This window comes from Crocodylus porosus, unplaced genomic scaffold (assembly GCF_001723895.1).
Source record: "Crocodylus porosus isolate Cpor-Errol unplaced genomic scaffold, CroPor_comp1, whole genome shotgun sequence".
NCBI lineage: Eukaryota > Metazoa > Chordata > Crocodylia > Crocodylidae > Crocodylus > Crocodylus porosus.
In genome coordinates this window covers 34,754,696-34,770,377 of record NW_017728907.1, presented here as the reverse complement: position 1 = coordinate 34,770,377, position 15,682 = coordinate 34,754,696, and the positions used below count along the sequence as shown (strand labels likewise).

General features: G+C 40.7%; 1 protein-coding gene and 1 long non-coding RNA gene across 4 annotated transcripts in view; one reads left to right on the top strand and one right to left on the bottom strand.

Annotated features, from left to right (window-relative positions):
• The window catches only part of HFM1 (HFM1, ATP dependent DNA helicase homolog), a 61,695-nt gene that overhangs the window by 6,634 nt on the left and 39,379 nt on the right, over positions 1–15,682 (bottom strand). For 2 of the 3 annotated variants that reach the window (XM_019531127.1, XM_019531129.1), the window contains 8 exons: positions 15,381–15,538; positions 12,211–12,314; positions 9,119–9,274; positions 8,162–8,257; positions 7,672–7,790; positions 4,897–4,979; positions 4,623–4,729; positions 3,051–3,287 (listed from right to left, as the gene is read on the bottom strand). In XM_019531127.1, coding sequence (XP_019386672.1) covers positions 3,051–3,287; positions 4,623–4,729; positions 4,897–4,979; positions 7,672–7,790; positions 8,162–8,257; positions 9,119–9,274; positions 12,211–12,314; positions 15,381–15,538 — 1,060 coding nt within the window. The remainder of the gene's footprint in view (positions 1–3,050; positions 3,288–4,622; positions 4,730–4,896; positions 4,980–7,671; positions 7,791–8,161; positions 8,258–9,118; positions 9,275–12,210; positions 12,315–15,380; positions 15,539–15,682) is intronic. The other variant, XM_019531130.1, reaches the window with a different exon arrangement.
• LOC109307301 lies at positions 897–5,389 on the top strand. The gene is made up of 3 exons (XR_002100226.1): positions 897–981; positions 1,105–1,107; positions 5,361–5,389. It is a non-coding gene; the product is annotated as an uncharacterized LOC109307301 (long non-coding RNA).

Sequence of the window (15,682 nt, the reverse complement as noted above, 5' to 3'; positions counted from 1 at the left end):
CAATGTATTTATGTATTGGTTCCTTATGCATCATGGGTAAGTTGCATACTTTCCCCTAGTGTAAAGTGTATCCAAGAAGCATTAACCCTTAAGCCACCATCACCAGGTCATGTAGTGTAATATTTGTTCTATTGCATTGGTTATATGTTACCTTGTAAATAATTAAATTCTGTAAATAGTTTCATAACAGTCTGCAAGGTTGTTTGATTGTAAGAGGAGGCTTTCTGTTCGGGGACCCTGCACTAGCTACCCAGGGAGCTGGGCGGGGCCACTGGCTAGTGGGTACCCCAGGATCCCACTATTCAGGTGAAGACGCGGCTAGTATCGTGCCCAGGGTTACACTTATTTGATAAAGGCTATAATGAATTGCACCGATTTGATAACCTTAACAAAAAAATATTTTCTGCTGATCAGTTTAACAAACATCCAATCACTTTTCAGTTGTAAGAGATGACACAAGGAAAAGCTTTTCTACTGTTAGAACAGTGAGGCAGTGGAACAGACTGCCCAGAGAAGTTGTGGAATCTCCATCATTGAAGGTGTTCAGGAAGAGGTTAGATCAGCATTGGTCAGTGATGATCTAGAAGTAGCTATGCCTATGTTAAGCTATGCTAGGGATATTTCCCATGTTACTGCGCTTTGCTGGTTGCCACAGGAAGGAATGTTTTCCCTGCCTGTTGCCACTTGTTGGGGGGCTCGTCTTCCTTAGAAGCATTGGGTATTGGCTGCAGCTAAGCCTAGGGATTTTGACTGGGGTACCAATTCTCCTGCTGGTATAAAAACCCAGAGGTTCCTGGCTAGAGGGTCTTGTCCCTCTGCTCAGGATCAGACAGAGCTCCAGGGCCAGATTAACCCTTTAGTAGGCCCTAGGCAAACAAACTCATAGGCCCCTGTATATATAATACTGTATATTTATATTACCTTTTTCACTCAATAATTATAATGCGTAAAATAAGCACAACCGGGTCCCTTTTTCACTTAGTGATTGGCAGGGTTGGATTAATGCATAGGCAAACTAGGCATATGCCTAGGGCCCTATGTTTGGTGTTAGGAAGGAAGTTTACTCCATAGTAAGATAGGCATTTGCCTTCTTGTTGGGGGAAGGGGGTCCTCTTCTTTAATTCTCTAGCACACATTTTAATAACCTTATTTGCAGCAGCAGGCCACAAACTGTCATTGTCTTCCTTTTTTCCCTGTGGCAGGTTAAGCTGTGTGAGAGGGTTGATTGTGTGGTTTGGTAATAGGTTGGACAAGGATGTGTATGAGATGGTCTAGTTAGGGATGATCCCACTTCAAGCAGGAGGTTGGATTAAATGACCTCCAGAGTTCCCTTCATGCCTTATAGTTTCATGGTTTCACAGTAGCTGGGGGTCAGGAGGGACCTGAAGAGATCATCTAGCCTGACCCCCTGCCAAGGCAGGAATGAATGCTGGGTTCACAAGATTCCAGACAGGTGATCATCCAACCTCCTCTTGAACTTGCCCAAGGTAGGGGCAAGGACTACTTCCCTGGGAAGTTGGTTCCAGATTTTGGCCACCCTAACTGTAAAAAAATTGCCTTCTGATCTCTAACCTAAACCTATTCTCTATCAGCTTATTACCATTGTTCCTCATCACCCCTGGTGGTACTGGGGAGAAAAGGGCTCTGCCTATTTGCTGTTGATCTCCCCTGATGAGTTTGTAGGCAGCCACCAGATCCCCCCTCAGCCTCCTCTTGCTGAGGCTGAACAGGTTCAGGTCCCTCAGTCTCTCCTTGTAGGGCCTGTCCTGCTGCCCTCTCACCAAACGGGTGGCCCTCCTCTGAACCCTCTCCAGGCTGGCCGCATCCCCTTTGAAGCGCAGTGCCCAGTACTGGACACAGTACTCCAACTGCGGCCTGATCAAAGTTACACAGAGGGGGAGTATCACCTCTCTGGACTGGCTTGAGGTGCATCTTTGGATGCATGACAAGGTATGGCTGGCCTTGCTGGCTGGAGTCTGGCATTGGCGGCTCATGTTCATCCTGGAGTCAATAATGACTCCGAGATCCTTTTCTGCCTCTGTGCTTTCAAGAGGGGAACTCCCCAGCCTGTATGTATGCTGTGGATTCCTTCTTCCAAGGTGCAACACCCTGCATTTGTCTACGCTGAACCCCATCCTAGTCTAATCTGCCCACTTTTGTAGTCTGTCTAAATCTGTTTCCAGCCTCTCTTCTCCCTTCAAATGTGTCCAGCTCGCCCCACATCTTAGCGTCATCAGTAAACTTGGACAGTGTGCTTTCTACCCCCTCATCCAACTTGCTGATGAAGATGTTAAACAGTACAGGCCCAAGGACCGAGCCCTGGGGTACCCCACTGCTCACATCTCTCCAGGTTGAGTACAACCCATCCACCACTACTCTCTGGTTGTGCCCCCTCAGCCATTTTTTTACCCATCCAACTGTGCAGACATCAATGCCACAGTCACTTAATTTATTGATGAGGATGGGGTGAGAGACAGTGTCAAAGGCCTTCTTAAAAGTCTAAAAAGACCTACATCCACGGCAACACCATCATCCATGGATTTAGTTACTTGGTCATAAAAGGCAATCAGGTTGGTCAGGCAGGACCTGCCTTTGATGAACCCATGCTGTTTGCCCCTGAACATGATCTCCCCTGCAGGCCCCCCACAGATGTGCTCCTTGATGATTCTCTCCAAGATCTTCTCGAGGACTGAGGTGAAGCTTACAGGCCTATAGTTACTTGGGTCCTCCTTCCTCTGTTTCTTGAAAACTGCAACATTAGCTAGTTTCCAATCCCCCGGCACCTGGCCAGATGACCACGAATGCTCATACAGTTGAGCCAAGGGCTCTGTGATGACCCCTGCCAGCTCCCTCAACACTCTTCGGTGGAGGTCATCTGGACCTGCAGATTTAAAAATATCTAGGCCTTACTCTTCTATGATTCTGTAACTCTAAGTACTTATAGCGAAACAGGGTAAAAGCTGGTTTAGGGAAGTCTAACTGGTACACTGTCTATTCTGTAAGCATTCAGCAAGAATGATAACAAACATGTTACAAAAATATAATCTTACCTAAATCTTTATTTGCCACATCACTGGAAAAGCTGCAAGCATATATTAATTTCTCATCATCAAAATCATCCCAAACCTCATCTCCCAACTCAAAGTTCACATTCAGAGCCTTTGAAAACCAAGAGCTGCTTCTATCTGCATCAGTCAAGTTAGGCATTGAAGATTCAAGATTTTTGTTTGACATCATTGCCTGATGGGTCTTCTCACCCACATTTGAAGAATGTTTCCAAGATAAATCTATAGTGATTTCATTAAAAAAGACGGCTTAGATATGCACTGTTTTCCAATATTATAAGAAACAGTCCTCTTCATTCTAGATTCCAGTGAATGACCCTTCTAATGCATATTCTAAATCATCTGAGCTTCAGTTTTTTCCTTGTGAGTGTATGAAAATTCTGGTCTGAGAGCAAGTTTAATATTTACAAACCCAGTCCCTTTTTCTCTGCACTGTTTTCTCCTATTTACTATTTCCCCAAGAGCTAATCACAATGGACTAACACACTTTAAAATCTGAATGGTAAAGCACTTAAAATTATGTAATTTCTTTTAAAAAAGGTAATTTCTTGCATTTCCTATTTTAAACTTTAATTATATATCTTATCTATAACACTTGCCATTTATTACATTATATTTAATTATCGAGTATGACATGTTCTGTAAAATTATATACTACATAAAATATAAAATTAATAATGAATTTATTACAGGTCCAAAGAACTATAATCAGTTACAGTGACAATTAGGTAGAGGTAGAGTTAAGAACATTCACCAAGGCAGCAAAATTTTAAAAAATATTAAGTAGATATGGAGGCAGTATACTTCGGGAGATTTACACTCTTTTTAAGCAGTGTTTTCTATATCACTCTAAAAATAAAATATAATGGAGCACTAGAAATTAAGAACAATTAATATCTTTGCACTTACATACACTGCATATTGTGTAATAACATTTGTACCTTCATAAACAGTGATTAGAAGAATTGGGGAAAATGTTTTCTATTACTACACATACATTTATAGAAAATTTACAACCTTGAGAGGTGTTAAAACACAGAATCGTTTCCTACTACAGATACAAAGAAAGATGTCCTACAAAATGTGAACTTAAGAGGCCAATTTTCTATCACACATACTGAGTGTTAAAATTTCACTCAGATTCTTCAGTTACTATGAAAAAGGAGGCAAAGGGAAAAGATAGAGGATACACTACTGAACCAGTTAGTCTCCACGAGGCCACCCTTCCTTATCTTCTGCTTGGCTTCAATGTAAATACACATAGTTGCAAGTACCACACCCAGTAGTATTTACATAATTAGATTTAAACTGTATTAGAACTAATCTCTAAAGAGTTCCTTTAAAGGATCTTATTTGAGTAGCTCTACTCTTGTAATTTCCACTGATATCAGAAAGAAAACTAATGTATTGAGGGTACTGTATAATCTAAAATGTGCAGTTTCCTGCATTGCTATGTTGATTTACTGGTTTCAACAGGTCTGATTTTACAATAAACATTCAAGTTAAATCAAGACAGTGAAAAATCATATAAAGCCTCATATATTAATATTAACTTACTAATCTTTTCATAGCTCTCCTGTTGTACTTGTTTCTCAAATCTTCCAAGGTTATCAACATTTTCACACTGATCTACTGATGATGCAGGAGACTCTACATATTCAGATCTTCATACAAATTAATAAAACAAAATCAGTGAAAACACAGGTCAAAAGGCGGCTAAAAATTAAAACTAATTTGATTCAGAAAATAACCCTTGAGTACTTAGATAAATTAAAGGATTTGAAATATATAGGATGTGGCTTCTCTTATATTAATCATAACAATATGGTACCTTGGCAATGCTGGCAGCAAAGATTTGGGTGTATAAACAAATTGTTTAAGATCCACATTCTGAGTTTGATTCAATAGCTGCATCTTAAAACAAAACAAAATTATTACAATGTCTGTACATGTGAGAGGAAAGATATATGTGGCGTCTCATTGTATTTTAATAATCTGGACCACAGTACTAGTGCCTTGTGAGGAATATAGGGTTGTTGGTTATGATGTACCATACTTCCCTGGAACCCATATGGAAAATCCATGAACAACTGCAACCCGTACTAATAGAAGATCCAATTTTCAAAGAGATCTTTCCAGAACCACCCATCCTAGCCTTTAAAAAAAAGCACCAAACCCAGGCTGGATTAATCCTTTAGTGGGCCTAGGCAAACAAACAAGAAGGGAAGGGAGGTGGATGGGGCCATTCATGCTGCTGCTGCGCAGGGAAGAACCAGGCTCCCTCATGGCTCAGAGTCCTAGGCATGTGCCTAGTTTGCCTATGCATTAATCTGGCCCTGACTGAACCTTGCTAACCTCATCACCAGAAGCAAACTTTCTATAGCCCACATTACACTGAATGGATCCAGACTGTGCCATGACAAGAAATGTAAAACCTGCCAACACATCTCTGCCACTCCCATAATAACTATACCACAACAGAACCATCACCATTCCTGGACCTCCAGAAATGTAATATAATTAGCCTGGTAGGAGTGCTGCCTTAAGAATGCTATACTGTTTCTGGTATGCAAACTTGCAAACTCATCCAGTGCACTAAATGCCCTGATAGAAAATATGTAGGAGAAACCAAACAACTGCATACCATAATGATCACACACCAAAAAATCTATCAGAGACAAAAATACCCCATTATCTGTGGCTGCACACTTTTCACAAGACAACCACTCTCTCCAATCTCTCAGTTCTAATCCTCAAAGCATATTTACAAAGCACCTTTCATAGACAAGCCTACAAATTTAACTTAATAAATCTACTGGATACAAAAAATCATGGGCTACATATAGACATTAGATTTATGGCACATAACCTGCCTAACATCAAATTACTCCAGGTAAACTGTCTGCACTTTACCAGCTACATTCTATCACTAGTTCTACATTCCTCTCCATTCCCCCACCTATCATCTGCCATTCCTCTGATCCTTACTGTCCCGCATTTGCATTTTCATAGACCTGCATTTTACATATTGGCTTCCATTTTATCCAGGAGAGCACACAAACACCAACAGATTCTCCCTATTGCCTGAAGAAGGGTGTTTGTGCCTGAAAGCTTGCAAAGAACAATTTTTCCAATAAATTCCAACTATTTAGCTGGTCTAATAAAAGATATCATATCTATCCAAAGAACCTTGTTTGCCAGAAATACGGAAGCCAATGTATATATAAAAGTATTACTCACATTTCAGAGATTATACATTAAATGATTTAATATACGACTATCAGATAGGATAGGTTTAAAAAAAATTGAAAAGTTGAATAAAATGATCAACTGAACCAGTGAGATTTCTGTTATACACCCATCTCAGCAAGCTCAGGCTGGTTATTATCCTTAACCCGTTAACCATATTATCTATTGACCCAATATCCTACACTGTAGAAAGCTCTATAGGGAGAAAAGAATGCGTTCCAAAAACTTAAGGGTAGCATTTTCCCTAGAGGAAAAAGAGTTTGCAAACTTATCAGGATGAGAAGAAGGGCAACTGCAAACTCTGAAACACTGTAGAATTAGAGAATATGCACTGCTGTGTGGAAAGATCCCGGCTAGCTTGGATCAGCAGCAGTATAATGTCAGCACAGCACTCCCTCAACAGACTAATTAGCCTGGTAGGAGTGCTGCCTTAAGAATGCTATACTGTTTCTGGTGTGCAAACTAGATTTTTTGGAGCTAGTTTTGTTTCTCTGCAAAGCAGTGCTTTATGCTGCATGAACATACTCTAAAGAGGAAAGTTATTCTCAAACCTGCAGATCTCTGGGCATTTGTGCACCAAAGCAGTCCTGCCCAGCAGCATGACTAAATCACTTGTCATATTTTGCCACATAGACTGGTGGTTCCCAAATGTCCCTTCTATTAAGTCCAACACACTCTCCTAAACTTGCTGAGTATAGATAAGGCAGCATTTGTAGAAAGGGCCACTACAGGATTCTGGGAAGCACTGGTTGCTCCTGCCAATTCTAGCCAGGTTCCACGCAGCCAGGGACAGCAGCAGCAGCGGGCAGGTCCCTCCTCCCTACCCAATACCACTGGTGTTCCCTGAGAGTCCAGGAGCAGGTGCAGGAGAAGGGAACCTGTCCACCCCCCACTGCCACTACTGTCTCTATCCAAGATTGCCTCCACTTGCAGCCCAGCTGGGGAGGGGCAGAAGCAGCTCTGAATCTCCCAAGCCACTCCCAGCTCAGCTGAGGACAGCGGCAGTGGTGGGCATAGGAGGTGGGGGATGTGCAGCTGAGCAGGGAGTGGAAGAAAAGAGGATAAGGAAAGACGGGGAAGGGGGAAAGAAGATAATTACCTGCCTGAGGGACTTAGAAAACAAAGCAAAACAAAAACGACCCCTCCTGCTGCTCCTGCAGCACGATCTGTCCCCTAGTGTGGGGGGTGGGAAGTCTGGGAGCCAGGATGCAGCCCCCCTGCAACTCAGGTTGCTACACCCTCTTTCTGAAATCTGGGATCTGCTTATGTGCATGTTTATTTTTTATTAACAACATGGTTCCAACCTACATATAAACTTAAAATGACTAAAGAATCATTTCAATATTGTCATACGAACCTTTAATCGTTTCACTGGGGGTACAGATGAAATTGAGCTTCTATTCCTTAAGTCAGATAGGTATGAAGAAAATTTTGAATCTCTCTTCAACTCAGACTTCTGAGAAACTCCAATTTTACCTAAGAAAAGGAATGAAAAGAATCTTCTATTTAGTCAATGGGAGTTTTGCCACTAAAAACACCTTTATGATAATTATTGATACATTTGTGTTTATGCAAACTTATGAAAAGCTGAATATTGCTATTAAATGCTAGACATGTTATATAAAGTATTAAATTGCATTTTATTACCCAGAGAATTTTTACCTTTTTCTTTTTAGGTTGCATCCGATTAGCACTCTAAACAGGATTGTCTTACTTATGCTGTTTTTATGTCAATGCAACTACTGGCATGAACAGAATTTGTCTTAACTTGCCCTTGTGTAATAAAAAAGAAAGTAGGACCCTCCAAATTTAGATACGGGAAATAATGACGTTTAAATGAAACTTACAACAGTCATGTCCACAGGCATCTTTATTCTTACAGTGATGGTTGCATTCTCTGTTCCCAGATCTTGTGTAGGAGACCTCTTGGTTACAGGTGCTTCCTCCTAAATTAGTGCAATAAATAAATATTGACTTTTTAAAGCTCATTGATATTAATAGTACCTCATATAGTAAAAACAAGGCTCAAACTTATATATGATACTAGATCTTTGTTTACCCCCAAAACTTTTGGGTCAAAAACTCCATCTGCTGGCTGTCAGCCAGAAAAACTTCTTTGGTTTGCTGGTCAGACTATTTCATTAGCAACCAATAGCTATCCCCACTGAATACTGCAAGCATCCCCACTGAAGCCTTCAACATGTGCCAAGTATCCCAAATCGAAAAGTGCTCCCAAATCCAAATCCATAAAGAAACATATCCTTACAGAAACAAGTGCTCCAGCTGTATTTGATGAAAATTGACTTGATTGTTAACATCAAGTCAATTTCAATGACAACATACAAAGACTATGTCTGATATACTTGCTGTCTTTAGTAGCAATGTCTTTCAGCTGCTCTAGGCAGGCTGCCTTCTAACACTGCAACAGTATAGACATATCCACTTTGGTGAGCTAACTGGCTTGGGGTCAGGCCAATTGACAGCATCATTCAGCAGTGCTAATTAACCCAACTGAAGTGCTATGCAGAGATGGTTACGCTGCTCTTGGTTTAAAAAGCAGCGCTCCCTAGAACACTGCAGTGACCTTGATGGTGTTGCTACCAGCAGTAGGAAGTTTACCATGTAGTCATTCCTAAATTCCTTAATATACTCTATTTGCATGAATCATGCAACATATTACTCGACTACGAAGAGACATGAATAACTATAGGGCCCAAATCATCTTCTACTGAAGAAAGTGACCAAGCTCCCATTGATAAGAGCAATAAGAAAAGGATGTGGTTCTTTATTAGTGTGTTATTTACCCGTATCTATTCTCGCTGAAGATGCTTTTATTGAAGATGTGTGATATACATCAAGTGAAGACTTAGCATCTGATTTTCTGTGTACAACTACTTGATTTCCAAACCTTTTTGTTCTGAAGTAAAAGGCTGTATAGTTTTGCTGAATATCAAGCCCAACTTTCAAAGATAAAGACAAAGACAAAAAACACTTAAAATACATTTTAAAATATTTTCTTATGTTATCATTTACTTCCACAATGAGGGGAAACAGTATACAGTAGCTATTAACGTGGCCCCCGGGATTTTGATAGTATCATTTCTCAATTGTGGAAATACTATAAGAGTGGAATGTTATGGTTGAGATCTTAAACACAGACAATTCAGGACATTTAAATACAGTTCCTGTAAAAATCACTTAGCTACGTGGACAATTTGTGGCACATGTGCCACAAGTGGCATGGGCAGCCTCTGTGTAGGGCACATAGATCAGGAAGGGGGCAGGCAGCACAGCAGCAGGTATGGTAGGAAGGAGAAAGCAGGGCAGCGGATTAGACATGGGAAGGGGATCAGTGGCTCTCAGGGAGGTAAGTCTGCCTTTCCAAAAAGCTTAGCCCCCACCACTGTAAAGAATGTGGTGTTTATTTTAATCCATTTATATTTGCATTTGTTTAAACTGCTACTGTGTTCTAAGTGTGCATTTCTGATGTTATTTTGCAGTTTCCACTGAGAATTGCACCACAAGCTGCCATTGGGGAATGCTAGTAGCACTATTTCCACTGACATAAGCAAAACTAAGAGGTTAATACCACTTCTTGCAGTGGATACTAATAATATTTTCAGCTTTAGACAACAAAATATATATACAAGATTATATGCAAGGAAGTATTCACTACTAAGGCTTTAAATGTTAGGATAGCCAAATCTGAAATAGAACTTGAGTTGCTAATGTGGCCAAGACATGAAGGAGAAGGGACTAAAAAGAGGTTTAGTTTGGACAGGCATAAACACAGGGTAGAATGTTTTGGAATCATTTGTCTGAGAAGGAGTAGTGGATTTATTTCGGGGGGGGGGCAAATGGAAATTATTAGCAACCAGTGGCAATGCTCAAGGGGGTGCACATGCACCCCTTGAGAGTGCTGGTGCACCCCATCAGCCAGTGTTCCTGGGTGGGGGGGAGGCAGGTGAGAGCACTGGTGCCACCCCCCCCCGAGACTACCAGAAGTGGTCCCTCCATGGCCGATCCCACTGACCCAGAAGTGGCCGTGACATGCTGCTGCCAGTTGTGGGTCAGCAGGATCAGCTGCCACAGGGGAACCCGCCCCGCTGGCAGAATCGGCCATGGGGGGACCCCCACACCCTGGCCTGCAGGATTGGCCATGGGAGGGCCCCCTGGTCTCTGTCCAGCCAGAGGGCGAGTGCCCCCCCAACTCAGGTGGTACCAATCACTCATGTTAGCAATTGAAACGGTGAGAATCTGAGACAGAGGACCATCCAGAATAATCTTGAGGGTAGAGTTGATATAAGTATAAAAGGGAAGAATTTTCTGTAGACCAGGCAGACGCTATGGCACTCATTTTCCTTTATGCACCATTTTTGGCACTCAGGTACAATTTCAGATTCTGCGCTTTGACTAAACAGACTCACCCTACATAGCTGTGCATTTACCTGCCAAAAATAAAATGGTGGTGATAGAGGTATCTCCCTATTTTAGTCCAATAGTTTAGTGGTTAGAGTACCACCCAAGAAGTAGGAAATCTATACTCTAAGCTGCTCTCACTCAGAGGGGGGTTGAATCTTCATCTGCTGCTTCCAGAGCACAGATTAGGCATTAGTCTAGTCCCCTTGTCAACCCTGCTCTTGAAGCTGAACCACTGTGCCTTGTACTTAATATTCATTGGATAAAATGAACCGTGGGAAACCTTCTGCCAAACTGGTAACAAGCAACTAGGCTAGAACTCATGGGCACCTTCCATCTACAGCAACTTCATCCCACAATAAGCTTTGGTTGTTTTCTTCCAAATTCTTGTGGGGCCCTGGGTCCACACCACAGAACTACATGGGCCAGATCTGATAATGATCATTTCAGCAGCATTGGGGAAGTGGCTGCAGGCCAGGCAGCCACTTGCTGTGGTAGAGGCACACAAGCAGTAGAAGGCCAGGCAGCTGAAGGGCAACTAACTGCTGTGTTGCTAGCTTTCACTCACCGGCTTGCTGCCAAGGGTCATTTTCACAGGGGCCCCAAATTTCACAGTAGGCCACGCTCACAGCTGGCCACACCCCAATTTCTGGTAGCCCAGATGGAACAGCTCTGCAAGCCAGATCAGGTGTGCAGGCCATGTGTTTGACACCCTCTGGATTAACCAGACAATTTCAAATAAAAGACTTAAGAGGGGTCTGGTCAATGCCCACCTGTGGCTTGGTGATTACAGCACTATTCTCACTGGAGATGAGCCCTTAAAACAAAGGTCTACCTCACTTCTGGCAAAGTGCCCTTACCCCTAGCTTACTGGACTCTAATATGAGAAGGTGGTCCTTTTCCTCCTTTCTCTCCTGCTACTAGGCCAGCTACAATTTCAGGTCCTAAGAAGCCTTAGACATATAAATACCACTCTACTGAGTAGACTTAGTTGTCATTTGGACAGGTCCACATGCAAACCATACCTTGAAGAGAATCACAAACTATAAGTACAAGCCAAAAATGGCCCTGCAACTACATCTGAAACAGAAACGAGTCCACAACTAAGCAATGAGTTTACACTGCAATGCAACAGCCAACTATTTTACTCACTTCCCCAAGTAAGCAAGCCAGATCACAGCTCAGTTATTATACTGGATGTCAATCACCAGGAAGTGATTCAACTCAGGAAGTGGCAAAAATGTGGGAATAGAGCAGTTTTATTCCTTTAATAAAAGATTTGATGTTTCCTAAATTATGATGCTGAGATTAGACAGCCATAATCACTACTTTTATAACAATATACAACACAATTAAACATTTCTAAATTAGTTCATTTTTCTTATATGCTTTGTTTCATTTAAATGACACTGGTTTTACTATTCGTTAAAAATCGGTAACTGTTGTTTTTAAATCTTAATCTTACCAATTAACCTACCATAGTCAGAACTGATTACATTTATGCTAAGTTCCTCTGACCTGAGAGCTCTTTTCACTTCAATTTTTTTAGTCCAATTTCCAGTTTTCAGCAAAGCCAAATCCCTGTAACAATATTTGTAAACGGATATTAAGCATACACAATGGAATATACAGAGGTAACTATTTGTAAACAGATATTAAGCATACACAATGGAATATATAGAGGTAACTATTTCATTAAAATAATTACAGTTGTGATAGTAGTAGTGTGGCATTGAAAGAGACTGTAGACCAGTCTTGATTCTGTTGTTGATATTCAGAATGATATAATATGTAAAAGAGAACTTCTAACCTGCATATTGGGTTATCATTTAGTAACTAAATAACACTATGGATGAGGCTCACTTGACATCACCAAAGTGGCTGCATGAAGCTAGACCTCCCGGGGGCAGAGACAGCACAGTCCATTGGTAATCCCCGACCTTCTTGACTCCCCAAAGTATTTACCCTATTTATATAATGCATACCACACACATAAGGGGGCTGGGGGGCAATTTGAAAAGTTACTTTCCAAGAAACAACTTGCTGGAAGATCATACAGAACAGCTTATAGGGGCTGCAGAGTAAAAGATGGCTGCTGCAAGGGGAAAAAGAAAAGGTAGAACAGAGAAGGAGAAAGACAAATATGCCCTTTGACGAGAGAGGACTTTGATGAGTTAATCTCAGAAATCAGAGCTTTAAAATATTTTATGGAGGCACAGTCTGAGAAAATCAAAGCTGAAATAAAACAAATCAGAGGCTGGGTCGCAGAATTGGAAATAAAGGTGGAAGGCAACCTGCAATTAGCTATACATCTGAAAAATAAAATTAAGATGTGTGAAAACAAAGAAAAGGAGCTTGCATGGAAAAAAAAAACAACAAAAAAAAGATTATAGTAAATGAGAGAAGAAATAATATAAAAAATAAAAGGACTCCCAGAAGGTATTCAGAAGGGAGATTCAGCTGAATATTTAAAGCAGTTATTCTACTTCTTCCTACAGCTGGGAAAAAAAACCAAACCAGTCCTGGTAGAGAGAGCACACAGAGCTCACTGAACTTCCAGTTCAAACAAACCAACAGACATGGTAAATTTGTGCTCTGTTGTGAACAAGAGGAGCAATTCTGAAGAAGGTTAGAGATCCTACTCCACGAGGATATAAAACGCAAGTGTTTCAAGACTTGTCACAGGCAACATTAAGGAGAATGAAAGAAATGAAGATGCAGACAGAAGTGACAACTTTTGTGCAATCTGGACCCTGAAAGTGCTCTACAGACGTGACCAAACAAGTGCATGGCTGCAGAGGGCTTTATAAGGGGCTAATCCCACAACAATCTGAACCAAAATGGAGCGCCTTCAGTAACTTGCGTCTGTATGCACCATGAGCAGGGCTGGGCTGATGCAGCTTGGCCCTACTCCCAGTGCTGTCTTCAGAATGGGAGAGAGAGAAGGGAGTGGCAGGAGTTAGGTCTGAGGTTTTTTCAGATGGTGCTGGATGGTGGAGTGGGTGGATTAAAGCCCCTCCCCACTGAGGTTGGGGGGCTCTAATCCACCCCACCTATCAGCACCAACTAGGCAACCCCAGAACTAACCCCTCTCACCCATTCTGAAAAAAGTGCCAGGGCGAATTCTTCTGCTGTTTTCAGTGCCAGGGCTAGGAGAGGGGAGAGGTGTTGCTAGAGAAGTGCTATGAGTTGCAATGAGGAGCTGCTCTTCTGTCTGTGCCTTGAATGAAAGTATATTATCTCTCAGAGAAGCAAATACAAGATATAGACAGGGTTTCCCTTTTAGACTTATCTTTACACATAAACAACAGCAGTATATTATAAAGGAGGATAAATAAGGTCTTAAGATCCCTGAGTACCTAAACTTAATTAGCTACTCAGGGATCTCCTTGGAAGGGAGCACCCTGGAATCTTATACAGACAGCAAAAGAAAAGCAACACCATAATACAGAATGGCAAACTCTTAAACCCAGGAGAATGAAGGTATCCAAGTACAAGGACAAAAAAAGTCTTAGGGAAGTCACAAAGCTAGAGGCATTCAAGAAGATTTGAGTGGGACTGAATAATACAAGGGAGAAAAAAAATTAAAAATGGAAGGGAGAATACCATAGCGGGGAAAACATAAAATAGCAATGTTTGGAACCACAATAGTTAGGAAAATGAGGAAGTAAAGACACATTCTATGTTTAAAAGCAAAGGGTAAGGGAGGATATTAAATGAATGATGGAGAGGTATATTAAATATAGTGTAACATGGGAAAAGACTGGTGGAAGGCCTGAAATTTTCTGATACTCCCTTGAGAAAACAGTATCCGATGAACTATGATATAATGCCATGATTCCTCTTGGGTGGGAGTCAGGAACCACCCAAGTAGAAGTTCACTACTCAGGAGTGGAGGAGTTAAATATTCTTTTTTATGTGAGGCTTAGGGTGAATCTCCACATTTTAGGACAGGGGTAAAGAACACAAATAAGGATCCTTTGGGGATCCAAAAGGCATGGGAATTGGCCTGGATAAATAATGAGGGTGTGGAGAACAGAGGAGGAAGGGGCTAAAGGGCAAAGGACATAAAAATAAGGATTGTTTGGGGATCCAAAATTGGACTGGGTAAATTATGAGGGAAAGGACCAGGGGCTTGGTAACTAAAGCTATTTTTAGGGAAATATGTATAAAAGAATAGACAGGAAAAACACAATACTGCAGGTATTTAAGTAGAACAAATATAATCTAGATACGTTTTATTTTTTATATTATAAGGAGGTGAAGGCAGTTGCACCCAACATAATATATGAATATTATTTAAAAGCCAGCAAGCCAGTGTTCTTATTTAGATTGACTATTAATAACTGTTGTATTTGCATGTATAAACATTACATTGATAGTACAAGTGATAATGTATAAGAACTGTAATATATTTCTTTTATTGATAAGTAATAACTCTAATCTCATGCAATTCCTGTATATTACTCCTGTGTTAGGATTTTGTTTTTGTATTTGTTTGTTTTTTTTAAAAACACCGTGGACACACTTTTTAACCATTTTGTTTTAGTACAAATAACTGCATGAAGTACAGAGTAAAACAGAATTGATTTTCTTCATGGATGTTATAAATATTATATTATGAAAGTTTTAAGCAACCTGACTTACATAATTTTTTGTTTAAAAACTACTTCATTATCAGCATTTCCTATTATCAAGGTTACATAATGGAAATCTGGTGCTGTTCTCCTTGTCTGCAGTTGTTTGAAGTTTGTTAATACGATAGTCACTAAGATTTCAGCCACTGTATCACTGTATTTTGAAACCTAGAAAAAAATATATATATATAAGATACAACCAGTAAAAATATTAAATAACCCACTTCATACATCTGTATACAATACGAGGTCTGTTCAAAAAGTACTGAGACTGATACTGTAGGAAACAAAATATTTTATTTACAGGGGCTT